This window comes from Gopherus flavomarginatus, chromosome 7 (genome assembly GCF_025201925.1).
Source record: "Gopherus flavomarginatus isolate rGopFla2 chromosome 7, rGopFla2.mat.asm, whole genome shotgun sequence".
Lineage (NCBI taxonomy): Eukaryota > Metazoa > Chordata > Testudines > Testudinidae > Gopherus > Gopherus flavomarginatus.
The window spans coordinates 70,560,658-70,584,670 of NC_066623.1; the positions used below are offsets into that span (position 1 = coordinate 70,560,658).

At 39.6% G+C, this 24,013-nt stretch overlaps 1 protein-coding gene across 8 annotated transcripts in view; it reads right to left on the minus strand.

Moving 5' to 3' along the window:
* KCNT2 (potassium sodium-activated channel subfamily T member 2) overlaps positions 1-24,013 on the minus strand; it is a 282,967-nt gene that overhangs the window by 99,189 nt on the left and 159,765 nt on the right. For all 8 annotated transcript variants that reach the window (XM_050961381.1, XM_050961380.1, XM_050961379.1 and 5 more), the window contains exons 14-15: positions 21,460-21,568; positions 10,615-10,723 (exon numbers count right to left, since the gene is read on the minus strand). In XM_050961381.1, the coding sequence (XP_050817338.1) occupies positions 10,615-10,723; positions 21,460-21,568 (218 nt within the window). The remainder of the gene's footprint in view (positions 1-10,614; positions 10,724-21,459; positions 21,569-24,013) is intronic.

The following is a 24,013-nucleotide window of genomic DNA, read 5'->3' on the forward strand; positions in this document are numbered from 1 at the left end:
AGGTTACTCACATCTCACATGCTTAAATCTAATATGTTCATATAGAGGCCCAATGCAATTCACACTGATGTCAATGGAAAGACTCCCATTAACTTCAATGGTAATTTGATCTGATTCCATATTGTTTAGAAAACTTTGTAGAGAAATCTGAAATGAAGATGAGTTTCATTTACATATATAGTATGGATGTTTAAAACCTATAATATATATATAATATAATATATTTTCCTGTGCAAACATTATTACTAAGCTAGTGCAATACAACACTCATTTTGCTGTATGCTTTTGCTACCTATGCATTTAATTTTTTGTAGACTTTTTATTATAATCAGGATTGTCAAACTAGTTGTATTCATAAGAGGTGTCAAACTATTTAATATTCATAGCAAATTTAATCATTTTCTTTCTGTTCACAATCCAATTTTGGTATGTACAAGGGTGCGTGTTAAAGCTGTTCACCAGATAGTTTAATAGACAGTTTGGACTAAATTTTTTTCGTCTCTGGGTTGATCATGAACTGTTTGGATTCAGCTGTTCCCTAAGCGTTATCCCTGGCTGTGTAAGTGGTCACATGGGTCACCTGGAGTGAAATCCTAGCTCTGAAGTTAATGGAAGCTTTGATATGAAAATCATTGAAGCCAAGATTTCACCCATGGTATTGTTTCTGTTCCCTGACCTAAATAAATGAGACTTTTTAAACAAATGGAGAATGACCAATAGCAATTCAAAAATACTTTTGTCAATGAATTAATCTTTCTTTGCATGCAAATATGGTATTAAGAAAGAGCAGCCTTACATAGTGATAACAAAGGTAATTATTTGAATTTGTACATGGTCAAAATGAAAAGCAGAATGTAATTTGAAAGATGCTTAAAAATGATGTTTCAGGATTTGACCAGCTCCATTATTTATTGAATCTAAACACAAAATGAATTACTGTTCATGCTCTTTCTTGATCTTACTTGAAGTATTTCTGAGAAGTCTTCCCTGTATTATGGCTATATTCTGCTTTTTTCTTTTCCCTCACCCCCAAGCGTTACTGGGTTAACAGCGGGATGAAACTGACCACTTAACCTTCGTATTGGAGCTGTTTGCCCTGTCTGTTAGCAGAACATCAGAGAGAGGCTGTGCTTCAGCCCAGGTTAGACAAGTGCAGAGGGCAGCAGTGTGGACAGAACTGGGAAGGTGTACATCTTTATATGGATCAAATGTAAGTGACATGTAAGTTTCTTTTTTGGCTACTGCTCTAACACATATTTAGTGCCTCACTTCCTCATCCTACTTCTTCATTCCCAATCTTCCCATCCCTCCATGCACACACCTTTCACTTGAACAGTCTTATTATTGGGCTTTATGCAGGTGAAGTTAATTTCAGCAAATTTGTCTAGAGTCTAAACTGAAGTCACCAAACTTGTATTATTTGTGACCTGTCAGACATGGGCCTTCTGTGAGCCTAATAGTGGATTTATTATTCAGGAAAACTTCCTATTGGCTTTAACTGGATGGGCTTCAAAAGTATGACTGCTCAAGCCTATTGCATATTGCAGATCATTACATGATATAGCTCTCTATCCATGTCAATAATTCTGGGGATTTAAACTCCAATATATTAAAGTTTATTTTTGGGGCTGTGGTAATAACACAATATTGAAACAGGAACCAGCTGCACAGGAAAAAGCTCATTTGAATATCAACACTCAAACAAAGCTTACCTTTTTAAATGGTTTGGAATGAAAGACAATTTGATAAAGAAAACAGTGCAAATTTTAGAAATATAAGAAACTCGGCCACAAGAGTATCTTCCCTCCATTTTCTGTTGTATGTATTGATATTTGGCTTAGAGCAAAACATATTTTGAAGTATTTTATGCAAAAAATATAATTTTCACTGGCTTTTTGTTACTTACACTAATTTGTTCAAATAAAAACTGAATCACTTCTAGTCTATTTACAATTCAAGATATTGTAATTATTACCAGTCATTTTTGCCATTATCAAATTTAACCAAGCATCCAAAAAAGGCAAAATCCTAAGAGTCCATTGAATTCTATATTAAGCAATTTCATAAAATTTGGCAGTCCGATAGTTACCTCTAGATGGAGCTGAAAAAACCAACCAATTCTTGTAAACAGAGGCTAGATATTGTAGGGAAGACAATGAAGCACAGTTACTTTACTAATACTAAGGTGCAACTCAATGAAAGTTTTTAGTAGGGCTGTCAATTAATCACAGTTAACTCAAGTGATTAACTCAAAAAAATAATCCATGATTAAAAGAATCACGATTAATTGCAATATTAATCATACTGTTAAACAAGAGAATACCAATTGAAATTTATTACATATTTTTGATGTTTTTCTAAGGGCTTTGGAGCTGTGCTTCAGCTCTGCTCCAGCTCTAGGCAAAAACCTGAAACTCCCCCACAGCTGCTCCGTGCTTCAGCATTGGGCTCTGCTCCAAAGCCCTGGGTTTTGTTTTTTTTTTTACATTTTCACATATATCTTGTATTCTGTGTCATTGAAATCAAAGTGTATATTTTGATTACAAATATTTGCACTGTAAAAATGATAAACAGAAGAAATAGTATTTTTCAGTTCACCACATACAAATACTGTAGTGCCATCTCTTTTTCCTGAAAGTGCAAATCACAAACGTAGATTTTTTTTTGTTGTTACTTAAGTACCCTCAACAACAAAACAATGTAAAACTTCAGAGCCTACAAGTCCACTCAGTCACTAAGACAAACAAGTTTATTTACATTTACAGGAGATAAATGCTGCCGCTTCTTATTTACAGTGTCAGCAGAAAGTGAGAACAGGAATTTGCATGGCACTTTTATAGCCAGCATTGCAAGGTATTTACGTGCCAGATATGCTAAACATTCGTATGACACTTCATGCTTCAGCCACCATTCCAGAGGACATGCTTCCATGCTGATGACATTCATTTAAAAATAATGCCTTAATTAAATTTGTGGCTAAACTCGTTGGGAGCCAATTGTATGCCCCCTGCAGTGTTTTACCTGCATTCTGCCATATATTTCATGTTATGGCAGTTTCAGATGATGACCAAGCACATGTTATTCATTTTAAGAACCCTTTCACTGCAGATTTGACAAAACACAAAGGAGGTACCAATGTGAGATTTCTAAAGATAGCTATACCCCTTGACCCAAGGTTTAAGAATCTGAAGTGTCTTCCAAAATCTGAGAGGACGAGATGTGGAGCATGCTTTCAGAAGTCTTAAAAGAGCAACACTTCGATGCAGAAACTACATAACTCGAATCACGAAAAAATAAAATCAGCCTTCTGCTGGTGGCATCTGACTCAGATAATGAAAATGAACATGTGTTGGTCTGCACTGCTTTGGACTGTTATCAAGCAGAACCCATCATCAGCATGGACACATCCCCTGGAATGGTGATTGAAGCATGAAGGGACATATGAATCTTTAATGCATCTGGCATGTAAATATCTTGTGATGCTGGCTACAGCAGTGCCACAAGAATACCTGTTCTCATTTTCAGGGGACATTGTAAACAAGAAGCAGGCAGCATTATCTCCTGCAAATGTAAACTTATTGCAAATGTAAGCTTATTTGTCTGAGCAATTGGGTGAACAAGAAGTAGGCCTGAGTGGACTTGAAACTCTACAATTTTACATTGTTTCATTTTTAATGCAATTTTTTGTACATAATTCTATATTTGTAAGTTTAACTTTCAGGATAAAGAGACTGCACTACAGTACTTCTATTAGGTGAATTGAAAAATACTATTTCTTTTGTCTTTTGACAGTGCAAACACTTGTAATTAAAAATAAATACAAAGTGAGCACTGTACACTTTGTATTATGTGTTGTAATTGAAATAAATATATTTGAAAATACAGAAAACATCCAAAAATATTTAAATAAATGGTAATCTATTATAGTTTAACAATTTGATTAAGCACTCAATTAATCTTTTTAATCTCACCACAGTTTTTAGGAATGTAATGAAGGGCATGATTTGAAAAGGAAAGGCTCATATAGAAGACAATTTAAAGAGTCCTTTTTACAAAAACCATAGTTGACTAAGTTGACAACATAGTTACAAAAACTTTGTTGACTAAGGAAAATTTCTACGTTCAGGCTTTTATTTATATCTAACTGTGATCACTTATTTTTAGTAGATGCGCAAATTATTTATTAATGCCAAATCATAACACCACCTTCAGTGTATGATTTTTATGTAAAGGTGAAATGAATATTCAATGAATTGACACAAATTGGGACCTTCACACTGAATATGAAACTAATTTATGATGGAAAACCCAGAAAAAAGGGATTATTTTACTATGATTAAATATTGCCCCACTTTAATTATAATATATTTTGGTGCTTGTTATACTTTATATACAATTTAGAATATTGCATTCAGTATCTCATACATAAAAGCTATGTTAAAAGAACATTATTAAGTTTGAAAAGTTAACACACTCAACATATATAAAATGCCAGAAAACTATGGTTGCCTATGCCACTTTTTCAGCCACATTTTCTTGTAAGTATAAATTATCACACCATCTTCAATAAGATGATCACATACTCTTTGTAAAACAGGACCCACAGTTTCTTCAGTGCATAGAATGGATCTGCTCTAGTGATTGAATCAGGGATGGGTAGTAAAGGAGGCTGTTGTCTGCATTTCTGAATTTTAGAGTTACACCTCTACTCCAATATAACACGGTCATGGGGAGCCAAAAATCCCTACCGTGTTATAGGTGAAACGCTGTTATATTGGGGAAGCGCTGGCAGGGCTGCAGCAGTGATTTAAAGAGCCCAGATCTTCGGCCCCAGGCCCTTTAAATTGCCGATGGAGCCCCGCTGCTACCACGCTATATGCGAACTCGTGTTATATCGGGTCGCATTATAGCAGGGTAGAGGTGTATTAGATTTTGCAACCTTATTGCTTTTTTAATATAGGGAGTGAGTATATGTTTGATATATACAGTTTGAATGTTCTTTTCTAAATGAAACCAGTACAAACCAAATATTACAATTATTAGGAGCTAGCGAATAGGGGACCACAAACAGGGGAGTTTGAGAGGGGGAGAATGCGATCCCCCTGCTGAATGAACAAGGTGCGAGTCCTAACTTTTGGATGAGTGAGTTTGTTTGGCTGTTTTGTGTGTTTCTCTTTCAGGTTATTTTAGTTATTGGAGCAGTTGAAATTGTGTGTCTGGGGACTGTCTGGGACTTTGTTCCCTCGATCATTCTTGATCATCTTTGATCAGCCTCAATTAGCCTTGTGATCACCCTCCCACTGTGTGATTAACGAGGGGGTAGAGCTGAGCTAGGAGAGAAGGCCTTAAAAGCCAGAGGATAAATGACCAAGAGGAGCTAGTGAACAGGGGAGTTTGAAAGGGAGTTTGTAGGAGGAAGTTGTAATATAGTCACTATGGTTAGGACAGGCCGCATCGCCAGTGCCAATGCTGCTCCTGTCCTCCACCTGCATCTGTATCCAGACAGACAGCCTAACCATGGATGTCTCTACCCAGATCCTGGGGTGGCTTTGCAGAGACAGTGGCCTGCATTTCCCATCCTCAGAAAGTCAGGCTGGTGAGACCATCCAGTGTGAAATGTGCCTGCTGGTGGAATCTCTCAGGAAGCAGGTGGAAGAGCTACAGGAGGAGGTGGCAAGGCTGAGGAGCATCAGTGCCCATGAGGAATTCCTCAAGAGTATTCACATGGACACATCTGAGGCTGAGGAAGCTATCCAGCTACAGAGGATTGCTGTCACACCACCGAGGGAGGAGGATATGCCTCTGTCACAGGGAGGACACTGGCAGCTGGTTACTTCTGGCAGCAGGCAGTGCTCCACTTCTACTCCCAACTCACCCACCACAGTGTTTGAAAACCAATATGCTGTTTTAGCAACAAGCAATAATAAATCATCCCCAGAGGAGAAGGAGAAGCCACGTACCTCCAGGGCTGGGAGGATTGTAACCACCACTCCCATGAGGAAATGTAGGATAGTGGTGGTTGGTGACTCTCTTCTGAGGGGGATAGAGGCACCCATCACCCTTGTTCATCTTAGCCTCCAATGATAGAACAAGAAGCAATGGGCTTAAACTGCAGCAAGGGAGATTTAGGTTGGACATTAGGAAAAAGTTCCTAACTGTCAGGGTAGTTAAACACTGGAATAGACTGCCTAGGGGAGTTGTGGAATCTCCATCTCTGGAGATATTTAAGAGTAGGTTAGATAAATGTCTATCAGGGATGGTCTAGACAGTATTTGGTCCTGCCATGAGGGCAGGGGACTGGACTCGATGACCTCTTGAGGTCCCTTCCAGTCCTAGAGTCTATGAGTCTATGAGTCTATTTTCTTCCTGTCCCACAGTCTGGCTTTTTTCCCTCTCTATTCAAATTAGATGGCTTCCTCTTTCATGTTGTCCATGTGCCAGCAGAGATGTCATGGAAAGCACAAGAGAGACAGGTTCCCTACTGTCAGTTCTGGTGGATGGTCCCACCCCAACCCTGAGCATCTGGATGTAGTCATTACTGGAAAAGTCCTTCTGAGCTCCTGTAGCCCTGGGCTGCCTCATGCTCAGTTGCTCTCTGAGGATGGTGAATGCACAGATGAGGCACAGGTGGAAGCAATGAAGGAATGAGGCATACTCGGTTGCCTGGTGACCATGGGAATGACACATGTGCAACTAGGTCCCTATGAGGGACTGAATGTGGCTGGAACATGCTGAGGTGAGGACAGAATTTCCTGAGATTTTCATAGTTGTTTTGAGGGGAGCAGGTTGTGTCCTCCCCCAGCAGTGCACATTCGCTGCCACCTCAGCAATACACTGTGACATCAGCGATAATCAACCACACATCACTTCTTCCTGTTTATTCGCATTCTTGTGTGGTGGGGGGGGGGTCACTGTGGCTGCCTGTGATAACTGATTTCCCTCAGACCACCAGGATGTCATTATAAAGAAGAGTGCAGCGCTGCCTGGGAATGAGAGCAGACTGGGTTTGGATAAGCTCCTGCTTTGCTCTAGTGGGTTTCTACTGAGTAAATTACAGAGTTTCTTTTTCAGAAAGGATTACATGAAAATAAGATACAAGGAGCTGCAATTTTGTCCTCCCTGTGGTTTATCTGCATCTTACAAATTGTGGGCTGTGGCTTTTGGAATATTTACCTTTTTAAAAAGGTGGGAAATTTATAGCTAAGTCCCAGCTCAGTTCTTTGTTACACAGTTAGAAAAATGTCATTTAGAAACTGTAGTAAAACTTGAATAGTTTAATTTCATTACATTCAATGTATCGACTTCATTGGGCTTTGGATCAATTAGTAACATTTAACTTTTCTTGTCCTTTATATTTAAAAAAAAAATTGCAAAATTTCACAGAAGTAATAGTGTGTCAAAGTGCTCATGTGAAATTTTTCGATGGAACAGTTTTGTCAAAATTGAAATGTTCCTCAGGAATGTGTCTATTTCGATTAAATTTGTTTGATGGAAAAGAGGTGAAGGGAATTGTTTTGACTTTCTCATTTCAATAAGGTAAAATATTTCATTTTCACTTTTTATAAAAACTTTTCATAGCTAGTTTCTCATGACTTTCTGCATGTTTTCTATATTGAGGATGCAAAATAGCACTAGCAATTACTAATTGTTAGTGTCACAGACCTAAGCAGCTTTTGCCCTGGCCTCCATGTTCAGGAAATGAGCGTGCACGTACTCTCAAGCGAGAAACATTTCCGAAAGTTACTGTTGGGGCTAGGCAAATTTTGTGGTCAGCCATTTCCAGGAAACCCCCCCCCCCCCCCGCCGAGGGTGGTAACGAGGCACCTGTAAATCTCCTAATTAGGAGAAACCTGGCCAAAAAACTGGACACGTCATTACCCTTATAAATTGCCCACCGTGCAAGGGTGGGCAGGGAGAGACGCAGAAAGCTGTACCCGTAACCGAGCCTGATCAACTCGAAGTCTCCCTCGGCTCCATGTTCTCAGAAGCCTACCCGTCTGCCGGTGGTGATGAAACTTTTGTGGTTTGTGTGTGTGAGTATGCCTAGCTGCTAGTTCTGCTACTTTTGCTAGCTAACTGAGCCTGTAATCGTGTTGTAAGCCGGAGACAAAAGCCGATCCCAGCCGCCCCAAGGCTCCTGCTAGGGGAAACCCGTTGATCAGGAAACCTTGAACACAAGGGGGATTGACCAGAGTCTCACGGCAATCTTTAACTGTCTTATTGCATTTTGTTTTTATTTAGACGAGTAATTGCATTTATGCTTAATAATAGCACTAATAGCACCTTTACTAACCCTTGGAAGGACCTGAATAACTACTGGGACCTAGAGCGATACCAGGGTCAGCTTCTGTTTGTAATTGCAGTATTTTTATTATTTGTTCTGGTATTATATTGTAAGCCCAAGTTGTAACTAGTATTAAGTTGTTCCTCATCCTCACTTGTGACCCATTCAATAAACCCTCAATTTTAACCCCATGACTGATTGTTTGCGTTATCCCCATTGCTACCTTCGGGGCACTTGTCACCCCTCCCGAGGACATCCAGTGATCGAACCTCCGCCCTATCCCAACGCTCATTACCCGGTAGATAACGGGCATCTTGTGACCATATCGGTGGAGTGAGGGGCGAGAGTAATCGGTAATCAACACTAATGTGAGGAGAAGTTTCCTTCTTCCCAGTAATCATCACTGGCAATTTTCAAAGTGAAGAATCAGACCATAAAACAGTTACTTTAACATCCCTCCTTACAACAATTACTTCAGGGAGCTAGCCAAAAATAGCTGGAATTCTCACATTCTGTCATATTAACTTTATATCATAGTATAGAAGAAAAATCAATGTAGAAAACATTACTTTGTATAAATGGAGAATTGGAATGAGTTGGAAATGTAATGCTAAAGGCCCTGAAGTGCCACAGAGGGAAAAAGAATCTTTGTGTGTTAATTAGCTGATGAAGAACCCTCTGTGCCATCTGTTAAAAAATGCTGCTACTTCTTCATGTACATAGGACATTGAAGTGTTTTGGTTTCTTTAAGCCTCTGAATTCTGTGTACACAAGCAACCAAAGTTGGGAAAATGAAGCAAATATATTTTTCACAGTTCTTGGGAGGCATGCAAGCTATTTCATTGTGTTCTTATTAGCAGATTCGAGCACTGAAGACTCAACTAAAATCTTTACACTTGCTGTTCTCAGAAGCTAAAGTTCTTGCAGTAAATGTGGTATTCTGAATCCTAAGCACAGGGGAATATTCCAGATGCCTTGCTAAAGGTTAAATGCCACTGCGTGGTAAATGTCAAGATTTTGCGGGTGCCCATGACAGCTTCATGAAATATATGTTTATAGTAAAATCCTAAATTTCCTGGTAATACATGCATTCACCTGTCTAGTTGTGTACTGGGATTTACTCTCTAACTTGCTTCTCTGCTGGTACTGTTTTCTCACAAGAATGCCTTAGTATTTTAAAAATTAACTATGAAAATAAATCACACTGGGTGTTATGTCCTTACTATGATATGAAAGTCGGCTGACATTTTCAAGGAGCCCAAAGGAGATCATGCTGACTCTTACTGGGAATTCAGTGTCCCCATCTTTTCAGCTCTTATGAAAATTAATGGGCACTACCTCCATTTAAACCGTTAGGGGCAGATCCTTAGCTGGTTTAAATGGAGGTAGCTCTGTTGAATCAATAAAACTAAAATGATTATACCAGCTGAGGCTCTGGCCCTCAGAGCTAGACCGTGTGAAAGCATAATGGGTATTTTTCACTTGGACCTCCACATTTGGACTGAGCGCAATGGAAGTCCTTGGACTTGGAAGCCAGAAACTGCACAGATTCAGTACCAGAACTGGCCCTCACCTGTGCAAAGTGGAAACAGTAGTGCTATGGCCCCATTCCTTGCAGTAACCATCAGGGAGGCAGAAGGGAACAGATGCTGTCCAGGATGGGCACAATTTTCCTCATTCTCCAGAATTTTGGGAGGCATTTTGCTGGCTTGAATCACTGGTTTTAATTTTCAAAAGTAGCCATTGATTTTTGGATGCCTTCATTTATTGGGCTCACTTTTTAGAATAGATTTGATCTGATTTTTTTGAAAGAGCATCCACATGTCACATTGACCACAGTTGGAGTCATTGGTGTCTTTTACCTCTGAAAATCAGATACTTGGTGAATAAAGTTGCCATCACAAAAATAAAGGCCACTTTGGAAAAATCTAGGCCACAAACCTTCCCACAGCTCTGACTGGGCTTCTGTGAGTCACTGGTGCAGTGTAATCCTGCACTGTTTCTAAAGGGGGGTTGTGGCTATATTCTGCCAGCCAACCCTTAACTTATAACTCTGTTTCCTTCTTAAAAGTATAAGCACTGGGGACTAAATCCTGCAGGACTTATTGTCAGGAAGAGTACAATTGCACTCAGTAAGCAGGATTTCAGTGTATATTTACCAAAACTACACTGTGGGGAAAACGTTCACTATTTCCCGACATCTGCAATGTAAAATAAATAGTCATTAAATTCAGTGAGGTTGAACAGTAATATCTTGGGATAGACTCTTCCCTTGTGTTACAAAGTAGCTCTGATATCAATCTCATTGTTTTAAAGGGTGGTATACTTACTGTCCTCTAGAGGTATGAACCAGCAGGGTGATTAGCGTAGAAGTAGCTGGGCAGATACAGTTTAAAGCTAGCATAGCATATTTGAACTCCTCTTCGCATACAACGTGATCTGTATAAAAGACGACACAAGGCAGGATTAGTGCTTTATAAATAGAAAGACTTTAGTTTGGGCTGGACTGTCATTTTACAATATTCCCCAAACAAGCGGCAGAACTGAGTTGCTGTGCTCCAGGAATATCCTGAGAATCAGATTGTGACAGAGAGACCCTCCCACACACCCCATGGCTCTAGGGAGAAAGTAAACCATGTCAGGCATATCCCTTATGCAGCACGTGTCATGTACTTGGGGAAAGCTAGCCTGTCCTGCCACTTGTCTTGCTGAGGCTAAACTTTTTATTTTTAGTGTAGTAGATCAAACAGAGAAAGTGGAAGTATTTCTCCTTGAGCTGGAAATAACGCCCCCGGCTTGAAATGTAGATATGCCATAGTGGGCTGCTGCAGCTAAACTGCCTGGCAACATGTGTGGAAATATCACCTCAAAACTGGTAGATGACATCTAGGGTAGAGGTAGACATTTTCTATCAAACCTGTAGTGAATTGGACAAGGGTTTCTCAAATTACAACAAACTAAAACCAGAGCTCAAAAAGTCATACTGTGTTTGACACTCTCTGGCGTGAAGAAAGAAAAAAGAAGCAAGGAGGAGATTACAAGTAATTTACTGGATCGAATCGACCTATACTCCAAGAGCATGGTGGAGTGCTTTCCAGAACTGGAGTTGCTGTGAAGAGAAAAGAATAAGGAGAGCACTCTGTGATGTCACTTTAACATTTCTACTTTAATAATGAGGGTCTAAGAAAGAATAAGTACTGAAGGTTATTGTGACTTAATTAAACTCTTTGTAGACTTAGACGTTTGAAGAGTTTTTGAAAGATAAATACACAAGTGGGGTTTTCAAAGCTCTCTCGAATATAGCACGCTGTGGTAAAAGAAAAAAATCTGAGTTACTGTCCTCCTTCTTGCTCAACAGTCATTAAAGTGCTTTATCTCAAAATTTTGAAAGTGAAGAAAGAGAGGAGATGTCCTTTACACATGAAGTGCACTCTAGTTGTGGAACAGTTCTGCTGTTTTCCTTATGGTGTGTCTCAGACATAGCATCATAAGTAACAAAATTATTTCCTCCTGATAGAAAGCTGAAACCAAAATATCTCTATTACATATAAGATACTACAAAAGGGTGAAAACTCTCAACTTGGTTACTTAGACACTGTCAACTTGACTTTTCTGAAAGTGATAAATTTAAAATTATTACTGTTTTGGATAGCACAGCTTTTAAATAATGTGTCCTGATTTTAAAAACTAATAATTTTTCTATTCCCCTTTTGACATATCTGTGCAAAGGAGACACTGACTAACAAAGGCCAGATTCTGCAGACATTTGGGCACATGGTTGACTTTATGCATGGAAATAATCCATTGAGCTCAAAGAGAGGACTCGTATGTGGAAAGGTAAGCACATGCCTATGTTTTTGCATAAATCAGAGCATGGCTGACTATTTAAGAAAGTGAAACTGACAATACACAAAGTGCTGTCAAATGTAGAAAGATACTGAAAGAAATTAAAATATTTTCCCCAATAACTTCTTCCAGTCATAGAAAACTTGTGTGCTACTTGTAAGTATAGTAGATATAAAGCTTTTAGAAAGATATGCGATTTTGTTTTTTCAAGTTGATCATGTGCTTTTAATGAACCTGAAAAAAACACCATTTGGATTCAAAACTAAAGATTTTGCTAAGAGCATGCAGGGCAAGACAGAGTCTACAGTTCAGATAGGATATATTGAAGTTCATGAAAATGATTCAGTAACATGACAGAGGATTATGGAAAGGAATATTGACTTCCTGACACTGAGCAAGTGAATACTAGCTCCTACATTTTCAGACTTGAATAGGACTTTGCTACACAATTTCCACTGACCTAAATGCTTTGTGAAGCTTCCTATTTATGAAGATGCTATTGCACAGCATCAAACATTTTTTAAAATAAAAAAAGAAAAAACTATAAAATGTCCAATAATTTCATACTCTGTGCTTTGAAGCATGCATGGTGGCAAAGAGCATTGTGACCTGATAATGTATAAAAGGGAAATGAGGATTAGTGGAATACAAACATAAAGTAAATAATATTCAATCTCAAAGTAGTGCTATATCCTTTAGCATATGTTTTTATAGGGTGTACAAAAAGAGAGAGCTGGCAGTTTTTTGATAATGTTGCTTGAGAAAATTGGACAAAACAGACTGATGCTAAAGATCATCAATCATTCTTGTTCTAAAGTTTTCTGTAGGGAATATTCTCCTGTGATTAAAGCAGGGGATGGGGAATCATGACTCTCTATACTATTCACAGCCTTGCCACTGACTAACAGTGACCTTGGATAAACCACTTGAGCTTTCTGTGCCTCTATGCATTAGTAAAATAGGGATGATAACCACCTACCTACTTCATGAGTGTTTTTGAAGTTTCACAAATTCTTATTTATAAAGTAATTTGAGAACAACAGATGAAAGATTATACCGAAGTATAATTACTGTCATTAGCATCCTTATTCTCATTCATTGTTCATAATTTCTCATTTCCAAACTACATAATAAAACATCACTACTCCACTCCTCATCAATTTGATAAAAGAATATAGGGTCTGAATCTAATATATTCTGATATAAAGCAGAGCCTCAGTCTAAAACAATCCCACATGTGGTTAAGTGCAAATACTCAGGATTTATTCCAGTAATATGTGTTTAAAGAGTCTAATGTGGACCCTTTTTTTGCCATTTGCAGTTCATTTATGGAAATGATGCACAGCATGGTGGGGCAGGGTGGACTAGGTCTGGGGGCCCCCAGTTGGAGGCCTCACCACCCTTCCCCAGAACAGAGCAGGGAGAAGTGCTCCAGGCAGCCTAGAGTGGCTACAGAGGAGCAGCCAATCAGAAGGGCTGCTGGAGCAACCACTAAGGGGCCGGAAGGGCCAGATAAAAAGCAAGGAGCAGAGCCTTTGGTTGCTGTATGGAGCTTGATGATGAGGCACGGGGTGCCTGGCTGGCTAGATGAGCAGCAGGACCATTGAATGGTCATTGCAGGCAGGCAGAGCATGGGAAACTGACCACAGAACATGGCTAGACCAGATGAGGGTACCAAGATGGGCCGTGCTGGTCTGGTTGCAGACTGAGCTCTGAGAGGGCTGCTGAAGAGGATGCCAGCTGAGGGGTACTGAGATTGACCCCAGGTGAGTGGTTGAAAAAGGCAGTGCCTCTGGGAACAAACCTAAGAGCTACAGCCCCATACTGGGGCCGTGACAAGAACCCAGAAAGGAGGGACAGTGTATGCAGCTCTGTAGGAGGGCTGATTTGCTGAAGACCCACTGAGAGAACCATCAACTGGGGGGTGCTTGAGAGAGGTGGGGTGCCACCCTGATGTAAGACCAAAACAACAAAAGCAGGCTCTCACCCAACGAACAGTAGTGGGCTGCCTGCAAGAGGCAGAGGCTTTCCCTGGAAAATAACTGTTTGCAGGCATATCCACCAGAGAAAGGGGGCACTTGTGAGAGGTGGGTACCAACCCCATTACACATAATATAAAGATGGTTACACTAAAATACTTTCACGTGTTGTGGAGAAATGTGGGAGGAGTTGTAGGAAGATTTAAAGTTTGTTTTAAAAATCTGCTGTCTTTAGTAGGAATGGCAGCATTATTTAGACTAACTTCCTTGTCTCCTCCTTGTCCTCTCTCAGTTGAATCTATGCTTCTTGCATTCCTCTCCTCAGCTCCCCTTTTTCAGTGCTAAACAATCTGTGTTTTATTTATTATCAGAATAACTCTGAATTATGCAAATACTCTTTTCCCTCTAGCTGTTTGGAACATGAGGATATGGACTGTAATTTCAAGCTTGTCTTGCTATTGCACATGGATAGGGAAAAACTGAGTTTAATAATACATTCACCTTATAAGAGGGACAAACTATTTTTCTCTATGCTTCTGGGCTAGATTATGTCTGGCCCATGATGTGACTGTGCTGTGGGGGGAAGGAGAAGGACTCTCCTCCCTTGTGATGCCTGTGCCAAGGGTTAAGCAGAATTGCAGTCTCTCTACTCTGGGAAGCACAGGTACTGCAGCCTGGAGGAATAGCCTGGATGAGGAGTCCAAATCTGAACTTCCATCCTGCAGGAAATCCTGATAGTTCAACTATTGTTTTCATCCTTAATTGGGATTGCAAATAGACATATAAGAAGAATTCATTGAATGAGACATTCAAAAAGGTCTTAAAAATTGAAACCTCTCATTTTGAGCCATTTCAACATACAACTACATTTCCCTATGGCGGCACTTGGCTTCCTGAACGTTGTAGTTCACATTCCTAATGCCTCTATTCTCCTCTATGGGCTAGGATCCCTAGCTGGACTACTATTGCCATGATGCAGCTACAGGTATGCCCCTCACACTTGGTCAGAGTGGAGACTTCATTGTTACAGGAGACGTAGTCCAGCCAAGCAGCCTGGCCCATGGGCAATGGGCATCAAGCATCCAGACTGTAATTCCTATGATGCAATGTGTCACCATAGAAAAATGTTGAACTCACTCAAAACAAAACATTTTATGTTGTTCCAACAAACCAAAATATTTCCATTCAGTCAAATCAACCTGAAATGAAATCTCCTCTTTTGGCTTTTCTGGCAGAAAATGTAAACATTTTGGCAAAAAAGGAATTTTCCATTTTGCAAAATAATTTGATGTTTCTGAATTTTTTATTCCACATCAGACCAAAAATAAGATCATCTGAATCTTTTTTGAGAGAGAGAGAGAGACTCACTCCAGTGGTTAGGGCACTCACTTGCAAAGTGGGAGACCCAGCTTTGTTTTGCCTGATTCTGAGCAGGGACATGACCCTGGGGCCCCAAAATCCCATGGTGAGTGCCAGGCTACACAGTCTGTATCCAGAATTATTTATACAAGCCAGTGAGACTGAGAAAGGGTTCCCACATTCCAGGTACATTCCCCAACCACTAGTTTATTGACTATTTTGAGCTCTCTCTCTGGCTTTGATCATAAATTCTATCCTGGACTAGATAAAACTTTTTGACAAATGTCCATTTCCCAGATTGGACAAAAATGTCCTGACAAACTCTAGTGGCAGCCCATTGCTATGAGTTATACCAGCTCTAATGTTCTTGAAAGACAATATGCACTCAAAACACTGCTATGTGGTTCTAGCATCAGGTGTATGAGAATAATGTCCTATATCTAGCACAATGGTCTCAAACACGTGGACCGGCCCATGAGGTTATTTTTTGTGGCCCGAAAGCTCCTCGTGGCCCCCTTACCCTCCCCCAGTATTTACCTAGAGTAGCTCCGGCCCGACGCACACCGGGGGCAGGGCAGGCTCCCTACCTGCCTGCCCTGTCCCCACGCTGCTCCGCGAAGTGGACGGAACCTGGGGGACAAGAGGCACAGGGGGTGTGTGTGTTGATGTTGCTTCAGGTACAACCCCGAGCACCTCCCATTGGCCGCAGTTCCCCATTCCCGGCCAATGGTAGATACTGGGGGTTGTGCCTGAAGCAACAGCAACACACACACTCCTGTGCCCCTGCTCCCCCACGTTTCAACTGCTTCCCAGAGCAGAGTGGGGGCAGGGCAGGCAGACAGGGGGCCTGCCCTGCCCCCGGTGCACATCGGGCCAGACCCCGAACCCCTGCTGCAGTCGAACCCCCTGCCCTGAGCCCCTTGTCGCACCCTGAACCCTGACCCCCTTCCACAGCTCTCCTGCACCCCAACCCCCTGCCCTGAGCCCCCTGCCACACCTTGACCCCCTGCCCTGAGCCCCCTGCTGCACCCCGCACCCATCCTGAACCCAACCCCCTTCCCTGAGCCACCTGCCCTGAATCACCTGCCACATCCCTCCTGCACCCCAACCCCCTGTCCTGACCCCCCGCCACACCCCTCCTGCACCGCAACCCTCTGCCCTGACCCTCTGCCACACCCCTCATCCCTTCTGTACCCCACACCCCAACTCCCTGCCCTGACCACCTGCCACACCCCTCCTGCACCCCTTGGCAACAGAGAGGGGGCGGAGTTGGGGTGGGGATTTCAGGGAAGGGGTTGGAATGGGGGCAAGGAAGAGGTGGGATGGGGTGGGACTTCATGAAAGGGGTGGAGTGGGGACGGGGCTGAGGGCAATGTGGCAGAGGTATCAGTAATGCGGCCCTCGGGCCAATGTACTAGTCATCATGTGGCCCTCGTGGTCATTTGAGTTTGAGACCCCTGATCTAGCACAACTTCTGAGGAAACTTTTGTAAATTTTGCAAGTGAAAGTTACCCACACCAGACCTGCAGTCAAGCATCCATTCACAAAGTGAACAATTGCCTTCCTGCTACAGAGCTTCTGCTGCTCATTTTTATCTTATATTTGATAGATTAATCATCACATGCACTCCATATCAATTTCAGTGAGCTTGGACTCTGTTCCTTCCCAATAAGCCACTGCAGCTTTAACATAAGACTTGGCCAATCCAAGGTAATTCAACATTGCATTTTGTATAGAGAATGATAAAATGCTTCATTAGGCTGTATCTCTGTAACTGGAATGGTGTTTATAAAATTCTGAATAGGTAAAGGAGATTCATATACTACTAAAAAAGTGGATGCAAGTTAAACACAAAAGCAGAAATGTTCTATTTACCGCACCCCTGAAACACAGGTATTGATGCTTTTCTGTCATGGATAATCTCACTTTCTTTTCAGATTTGAACTTAAATGCAGGATCAATTGGGTGCATTAAAGGTAGTGGCCTAATATAGCACAGTCTATGTCTGAGGGAGAAAGAAAAATGGATCTTCTAGTTTATTATTACTGCAGGAGGGGCAGGGATTCACTTGGGAAATTAACAAACAGTATTTCAGGAGAGGATACATAAAGGGTCAAGAGCAATGAAACAGAAAACCTTTCAATTACTGCATCTACATATTTTGCCTGCCCATGGATGCTAAAAACTCTGTAACATATGCAGCTGTTAGATTCATTATAAGTATAGGGCCCTACAAATTCATATGAGTGGGCAGATCCTTATACTGGGCAGGTCTCCTTTGAAGCCAAAATATGGAGCAGTATTCTCCTTCTTTTGCCGTCAATAATTAATAATCTAAGCAATAATGGAGAGTGATTTTTCAATATTTTTGGAGTATGCAAAAGAATTGAAGCAATAACTAATCCTCAGTTTGAAGTATTTTATATAGTACTTTGTTTCCTTTCTTAAAGGTCAGAAACTGATTTATGTAAGTTATGTATTCTATGCTCATATGTAAAATTGTTACTGAAGATTTCAGGCACAGAAAAATGCATAATATTGGTTCAGTAAACTTCCAGAAGAAAGGAGTCATCATTTAAAGGAAGAAATATGGTACAATATCAGGCCTGATCAAATTTGAAAGGTTTTTGCAATGAGGTAATATTGGAACTGCCCTGTATCAAGATTAGAAAAGTATGTAGGAAAGTGAGTATGTTCAGAAGGATAGCTTTTTTTTTTTTTTCTAGAGAAGTTCACTAGAACTGCTTGTGGCCCTATAGCCATACCCCTTCCTACTCATCTCTCAGAGCTAAGTAGGATTGGTCTGCATTAGAGAGTAGAGGCCACTAAGGTATATGTAGGAGCCACAGGCAGTTTCTGCTGATTCTATTGCTGCCGCATTTCTTTGAATCACGCTGACCTAAGAAGCTGTTCCAGGGCACTGCATTGCTGAAGTAGTTGTCACTGGAATGAGACATAAAGCCAAGGATCTGACCATTTGTTGTAAATAATGATCCCATGGTTGTGGGTGGTGATGTCAGGTTGGTGACCTGGCCACATTCAAAGTAATATAATTATTATGTTGTGATTACACTACTGAGCTTAAATTCTCCCATAGAATGACACTGTATTCTGTATTTCTAAACTGTCGTGCAATGTGGCTATGTGGAATTAGAGTTGCTGTGTTTCACACAAGAGATGGGCATGTGTTGTCAATGGATAAGTGCATAATTCATAAATGTTCCTGAGATAAAAGGCACTGTATAAATTTAAAATTATATAGCACTGCTTTCTGTATGGTAAATATTAGAGAGAGGCTTAAGTGGTTCAGAAAAGATTGGCTCCTTCTGCCCAGTGCAGGGCCTACAAAATATAACTTATTGCATGTCGGTTTAAGTTCAGACACTAGCAGCACAACAGGCATTTGGGTTCTGAGATGATTGTATGGTCCAAATTATCAGTATGGGGTTTAGCCTAAATAGAAGTTGTGGAGTCTCTGAAGTGTCTCTGTTCTGCAAGCTCACTCTTTTGAGTCATTAGTCATAAGTTGCTATGTACACAGCACATATGGAAAAGCAGACGTATCCTAGAGGAAATACCATCAGAAACAAGTTACCCAATTGAAGTTACAATGTAAAAAAAGAACAGATGATAATCCCATTGTTTTCTTGTCATCATGAGTAAGCCTTATTACCTGTGTTATAGTCTCATAGTTATAGCTTAATCTTATTTATTTTATAGTCTTGGAGTGTTGTTTATGACTTTCCCTTCTTTCCAGTATAGGGCAAAATTCAGGAACTTTTTTTGTTAATAGAACTTTAACTAGTGCCCTTAAATGGTTTTTTATTGGTTTTTTTTCTGCATCTAGAGTTGTGTATTTGGTGAAATTTGGTTTTTCATCAGATTTCTAGAATGATGAAATAGAATAATTTTCTCCCATAGCGCTTTTGTGCATTTTGCATGAAACAGCAGTCTTTTCAGATCTCAAAATACTGATATTTTCTTAAAGGAAATTGAACTTTCATGTCACCATGGAGAGGGAAGGGAGAGCTTTATTTTTGCTTTAAATTTACACACAAAGTTTTGCAACATAGTCAAGTGTTTTTTCCTGCACCATAAGGGAACTTTCAACATGATAAAGGTGTCTATATATACTGCTAGAGAAGCAGTTTACAATGATTACATATATATATATATATATATATATATATATATATATATATATATATCCTCTGTAAATGGTTTTGTTTGGTCTCTCTCTCTCCCTTGATATCACGCTGTCCTTGGAAGCCAAAAAATCTTCCTGTGTTATAGGTGAAACTATGCTTTATTGAATTTGCTTTGATCCACCAGAGTGCGCAGCCCTGCTCGCCCAGCCCCCGGAGCACTGCTTTACCGCGTTATATTCAAATTTGTGTTGTATCGGGTGGCATTATATCGAGGTAGTGGTGTATATACGTACACATACATACATTTAAGGAAACAGTGGTATTTCCTTAAAGCAATTAAATGGGACAGAATTAACATGAAGTTGGGTAAGCTGCATTCATCAGAGTTAGGGTGACCAGATGTCCCATTTTTAAAGAAACAGTCCCGTTTTTTGGGACTTTTTCTTATTTAGGAGCCTGTTACCATCTTTCCCCTCCCCCTCCCCCCGGTCCTGTTTTTTCAGTTGCTATCTGGTCACCCTAATCAGAGTGAAAGTTGTGAAAACTACAGGAAGTACATATATGAACTGGAAAAAATAGCACTTTTTTGTCTCTCACTCAGAAAAAGAGCAGCACCCTAGTTTTCTCATGATGTTTTTATTAATGCTTCAGGTTAATAATAGGACACTATAGATCGCATATTAATATGCACCTTGATGCATTTTATATTTAATATGGGTCCAAGATATTGTTATAAATAAGTCACTTACAGTCCTTCCCTGTCCTTTTTGTCCTCATGCCATTACATCCGCTTGAATTGATATCATTTATTTTATCAATGATCTAACTGAGAAACATGCTGCATCTCCCTGCCATTGTCAGTCTACCACTTCAATTTTTCACCTAGATGGACTTCCATTTACGTGATGGAATCTGGAGGATCTTGTCAGTCCTCTCTCCTTTCATCCTTAAATAAATATGAATTCATGAGCTCCTATGTCTCGTCTACAATGTTTCTAGCCAAAGAAGTTCGAACAGGACTCTCTTCAGGGGACATTAATGGCATTTCTCAATTTGCTCAAAGAGACTTTTTAGAAATGTGAGGTGCAACATCACCTGAAAGATAAGATGTTCTATCAGTGCAGAACACTATCATTTGGCCACATTAGACTTTGTTCTCATTGTCAATTTTGACAGAATTTTTCAATTTTTTGAATGGAAAATTCAAAATGAAAAAAATATTAGAATCATTTCAGAATAAAACAAATTCCTTCATTTCAACATTTTGAAACAATTTAATGTCAATGTATTATTTTCAAAGTAAATGAAATTACACTTCTATTTAGAAAAATCTCATGGGAATATCCAATTTTTTGTAGTCTAAAACTTTCTGGGAAACTTTTTTCCAGATAGCCCTATTTATAAGTACATCTATAGAAGGTGTTATAAATGGTTAGGAGCCATGGCTATAAGGAAGCTTACAATAGATTAATCATTTGTTAAAAACATATATTAATCATTTATTAATTTTTTATTAAATGTTTATGAATGGAGCCTTAATATAAAGTGTAACCAATATTATTCTGTTATGTTTCTGAGCCTGAGGCTTTGTATTTATGTGTTTTCTTTACACATGGAGAGGGTACAGACCAACCCTTCTAACAGCTTCGGTGTTACCAGTACAGCATGTTGACGTTGAGCAAAGGGCTACATCTCCATACATGGCAGCAAGGGGGAAGCAGATTTCTGTTTGGAATGACTTTGGGTAGGAGCAAGTTATACAATGTTGTACAACGTTTACAGACAAAACAAGCTTCCAGAGAATACAGACAAACTTTTTAAGTCACGGAAATCTGAAGCTTACCTGCAAACTTGATGTGGAATTTATTTTCGGGTTTTAATATTTGTACATATAAAGGACATTTTGGAGCAAAGTCTTTAACTGCCCAGGCTCTTAAAATGGTTTGATGATCCTAGAATAAAATAGGAAATACAATGTAATGACAATGGAATTCAAGTAATCCTTTTGTTAAATCAAACGTAAAAAAAGCCCTCCTAGCTGCTGAGCTATCTGATGGCTCCATTTCAGATAAGTCACTTTCAAATTATATAACACTTGCTGATTGTATACATTTATTTATTTTCTAGTGCTATACTGTATGATGGGGTCATGGACACTGCCAGGTTGCCATTTAGATTTGTACAGAAATCTAATCTATGTAATCATTTATATCGCCACCATCATTGTAGCATCTGGAAGAAAAAGCCATGACTGAAGATGACAGCACAGGAAAAATAAACAGATCACTTATAAACATGGAATTTTTTTTTAAAGTCCACATTTATGCTAAATGTTAATGGTCCTTTATAATATAAGTAAAAGTCTATGCTCATCTGTTTCCTTATACAGAGGTGAGCCTCTGCCTGAGGCCTGGAGTTTTGAAGGGCATGGAAGAGGGCATGCTGCCTCCATGCCTATTTCTCCTCCCTTAACTAAGCCCTATGGAAGCTATTCTATGTTGCTTGTGCAGAGTGGGAATGGAAGCAGGAAGCAGTCTTACTCCCCCATGTTCTCCTTCCTCTTGCACTGCAAAGCAAGACAGTCTGCAGTCACTTACACAAGTTCTCCCTTGCAACCACAAGTTGTTGACTGGCTACTTTTACTTGATGAATATTATTCTTTGTTCTTTTATATCTGTGTCCTTCCATTATACTTACTGCATCATACTTAGCTCAAAGGAGAAGTGTATACAAATAAAATGTCCTGAAGTGCCATTGTAAGGAATATGATGATACTAATGATTTTAAAAAGTTATTTAATATAAGGCCCTAGATTTTAAATACATCCAGAGATCCTAGTAGCACTTGATGGTAATTCTGCATTTTTGATTTAACCTGGAAATAGGTAGATTATTCTTTTAACACACACCCAAGCTTAATGTTGCTGATTACAATTTTGGAAAATATACCCAAAGGTAAAAATCCCCCATTACCCAGGAAATAATGAAATTCTATTTCTTATTGGGGGTCAGTTTCCAGTAATCTCTGAAAATAATTCAAATTTAACTCATTTTTATCAAAGATGTACGTATTGAAACACTGTTTCCTGTTAGTTCTGCATCATAGAAAACTAAGAAATGTGGTGGGGTTGGGTTTTTGGTTTGGTTTGTGTGAAACAACTCTGTTTTAGCAACATAATTAGTGTGTGAAAATCAATTAATTTAACTGAATGATCAAGCACATCATAATACTCCTGTTTCTGAAACCATACCATTTAATTGAGTCCCAGCATTTGAATGAGATTAAAAGGTTTGGAGTTAACCATGTTAAATCCCAAGGTTTATGAGCCACAACAGACCTAATCTGTCACTTTTTTGAGAAACTATAAAAATGTGTAGATATAATGGTAGAGTTTAATTATAGACCAAGAATGCCAGTAAATTTCCAAGACATCTATTATATTTTACATTTTTTAAGGATGAATTGCTCTCAGCAAGAACTGTTTCATTATTGCACATCATGAAATAAGTATTAATAGATTCATATATTCAATTTCATGAACTATTGTTAAATTCAACACATTTAGCCTTAGAAGAACATATCAATTTTCATTTATTTCCAAACAAAAAATAACTGAGAGCAGAGCACAGGAACCAATTCTGTGGCCATGCCTAGTCATGAAATTGGTGCTATTAGAGAATGAAAAGAATGAGTTATTACATTTGCAATGTCATCAGCAAGAAAAGCTTTCAGACTGGATCACAAGGGAAAATCTCTGCCTGAAATAGTGTGTAATTGATATCTTCAGACCACTGCACTGTAATGTCAATTGAGGCAGTACCACATATGCTTTCTGTGAAGTACTAGAATAACATGACAGACATTTTCAGGGAGGTGAGGCAGATTTGTTCATAAATTGTGTTTGTGTTGCGTTAACTCTCAATAAGATGTAAGGAAGACTGATCTTCAAGAAATTGTATGTGGAGCTCCCTTTAAAGTCTAGCTTTAATGTGGTCTAGGAAGTTCCACCTCAGCTAAGCACTACGCTGTAAGCATTCCTTTTAGTTTGCAAAGACATCTAGCAGGCTAAATTAATTCCTTTTCCTATAGTAGGTGACTTTCCATGCCATGCAGGATCCACATTCTCACTGTTTTGTCTCATTAATGAAATGATGCTCTAATCCACTGCAATGATCACAGAAGGCCCTGAAAACAGTAAAATAGATGCTTGGACAGGAAGAGATTATTTCACACCCCAGCATGTATGAATGGTTTGGAGGAAGATATGGGCCAAGGCTGGAAAATCTATGTAGCTGTAGATCCCCTAGCTAATCTTTTATGGAGGGATAGAACAACAGTTGTAAGGGATAATGCAGCCTTCAGTCATTGCCCCTTTGATAGGAGGATTCCTTTTTCCT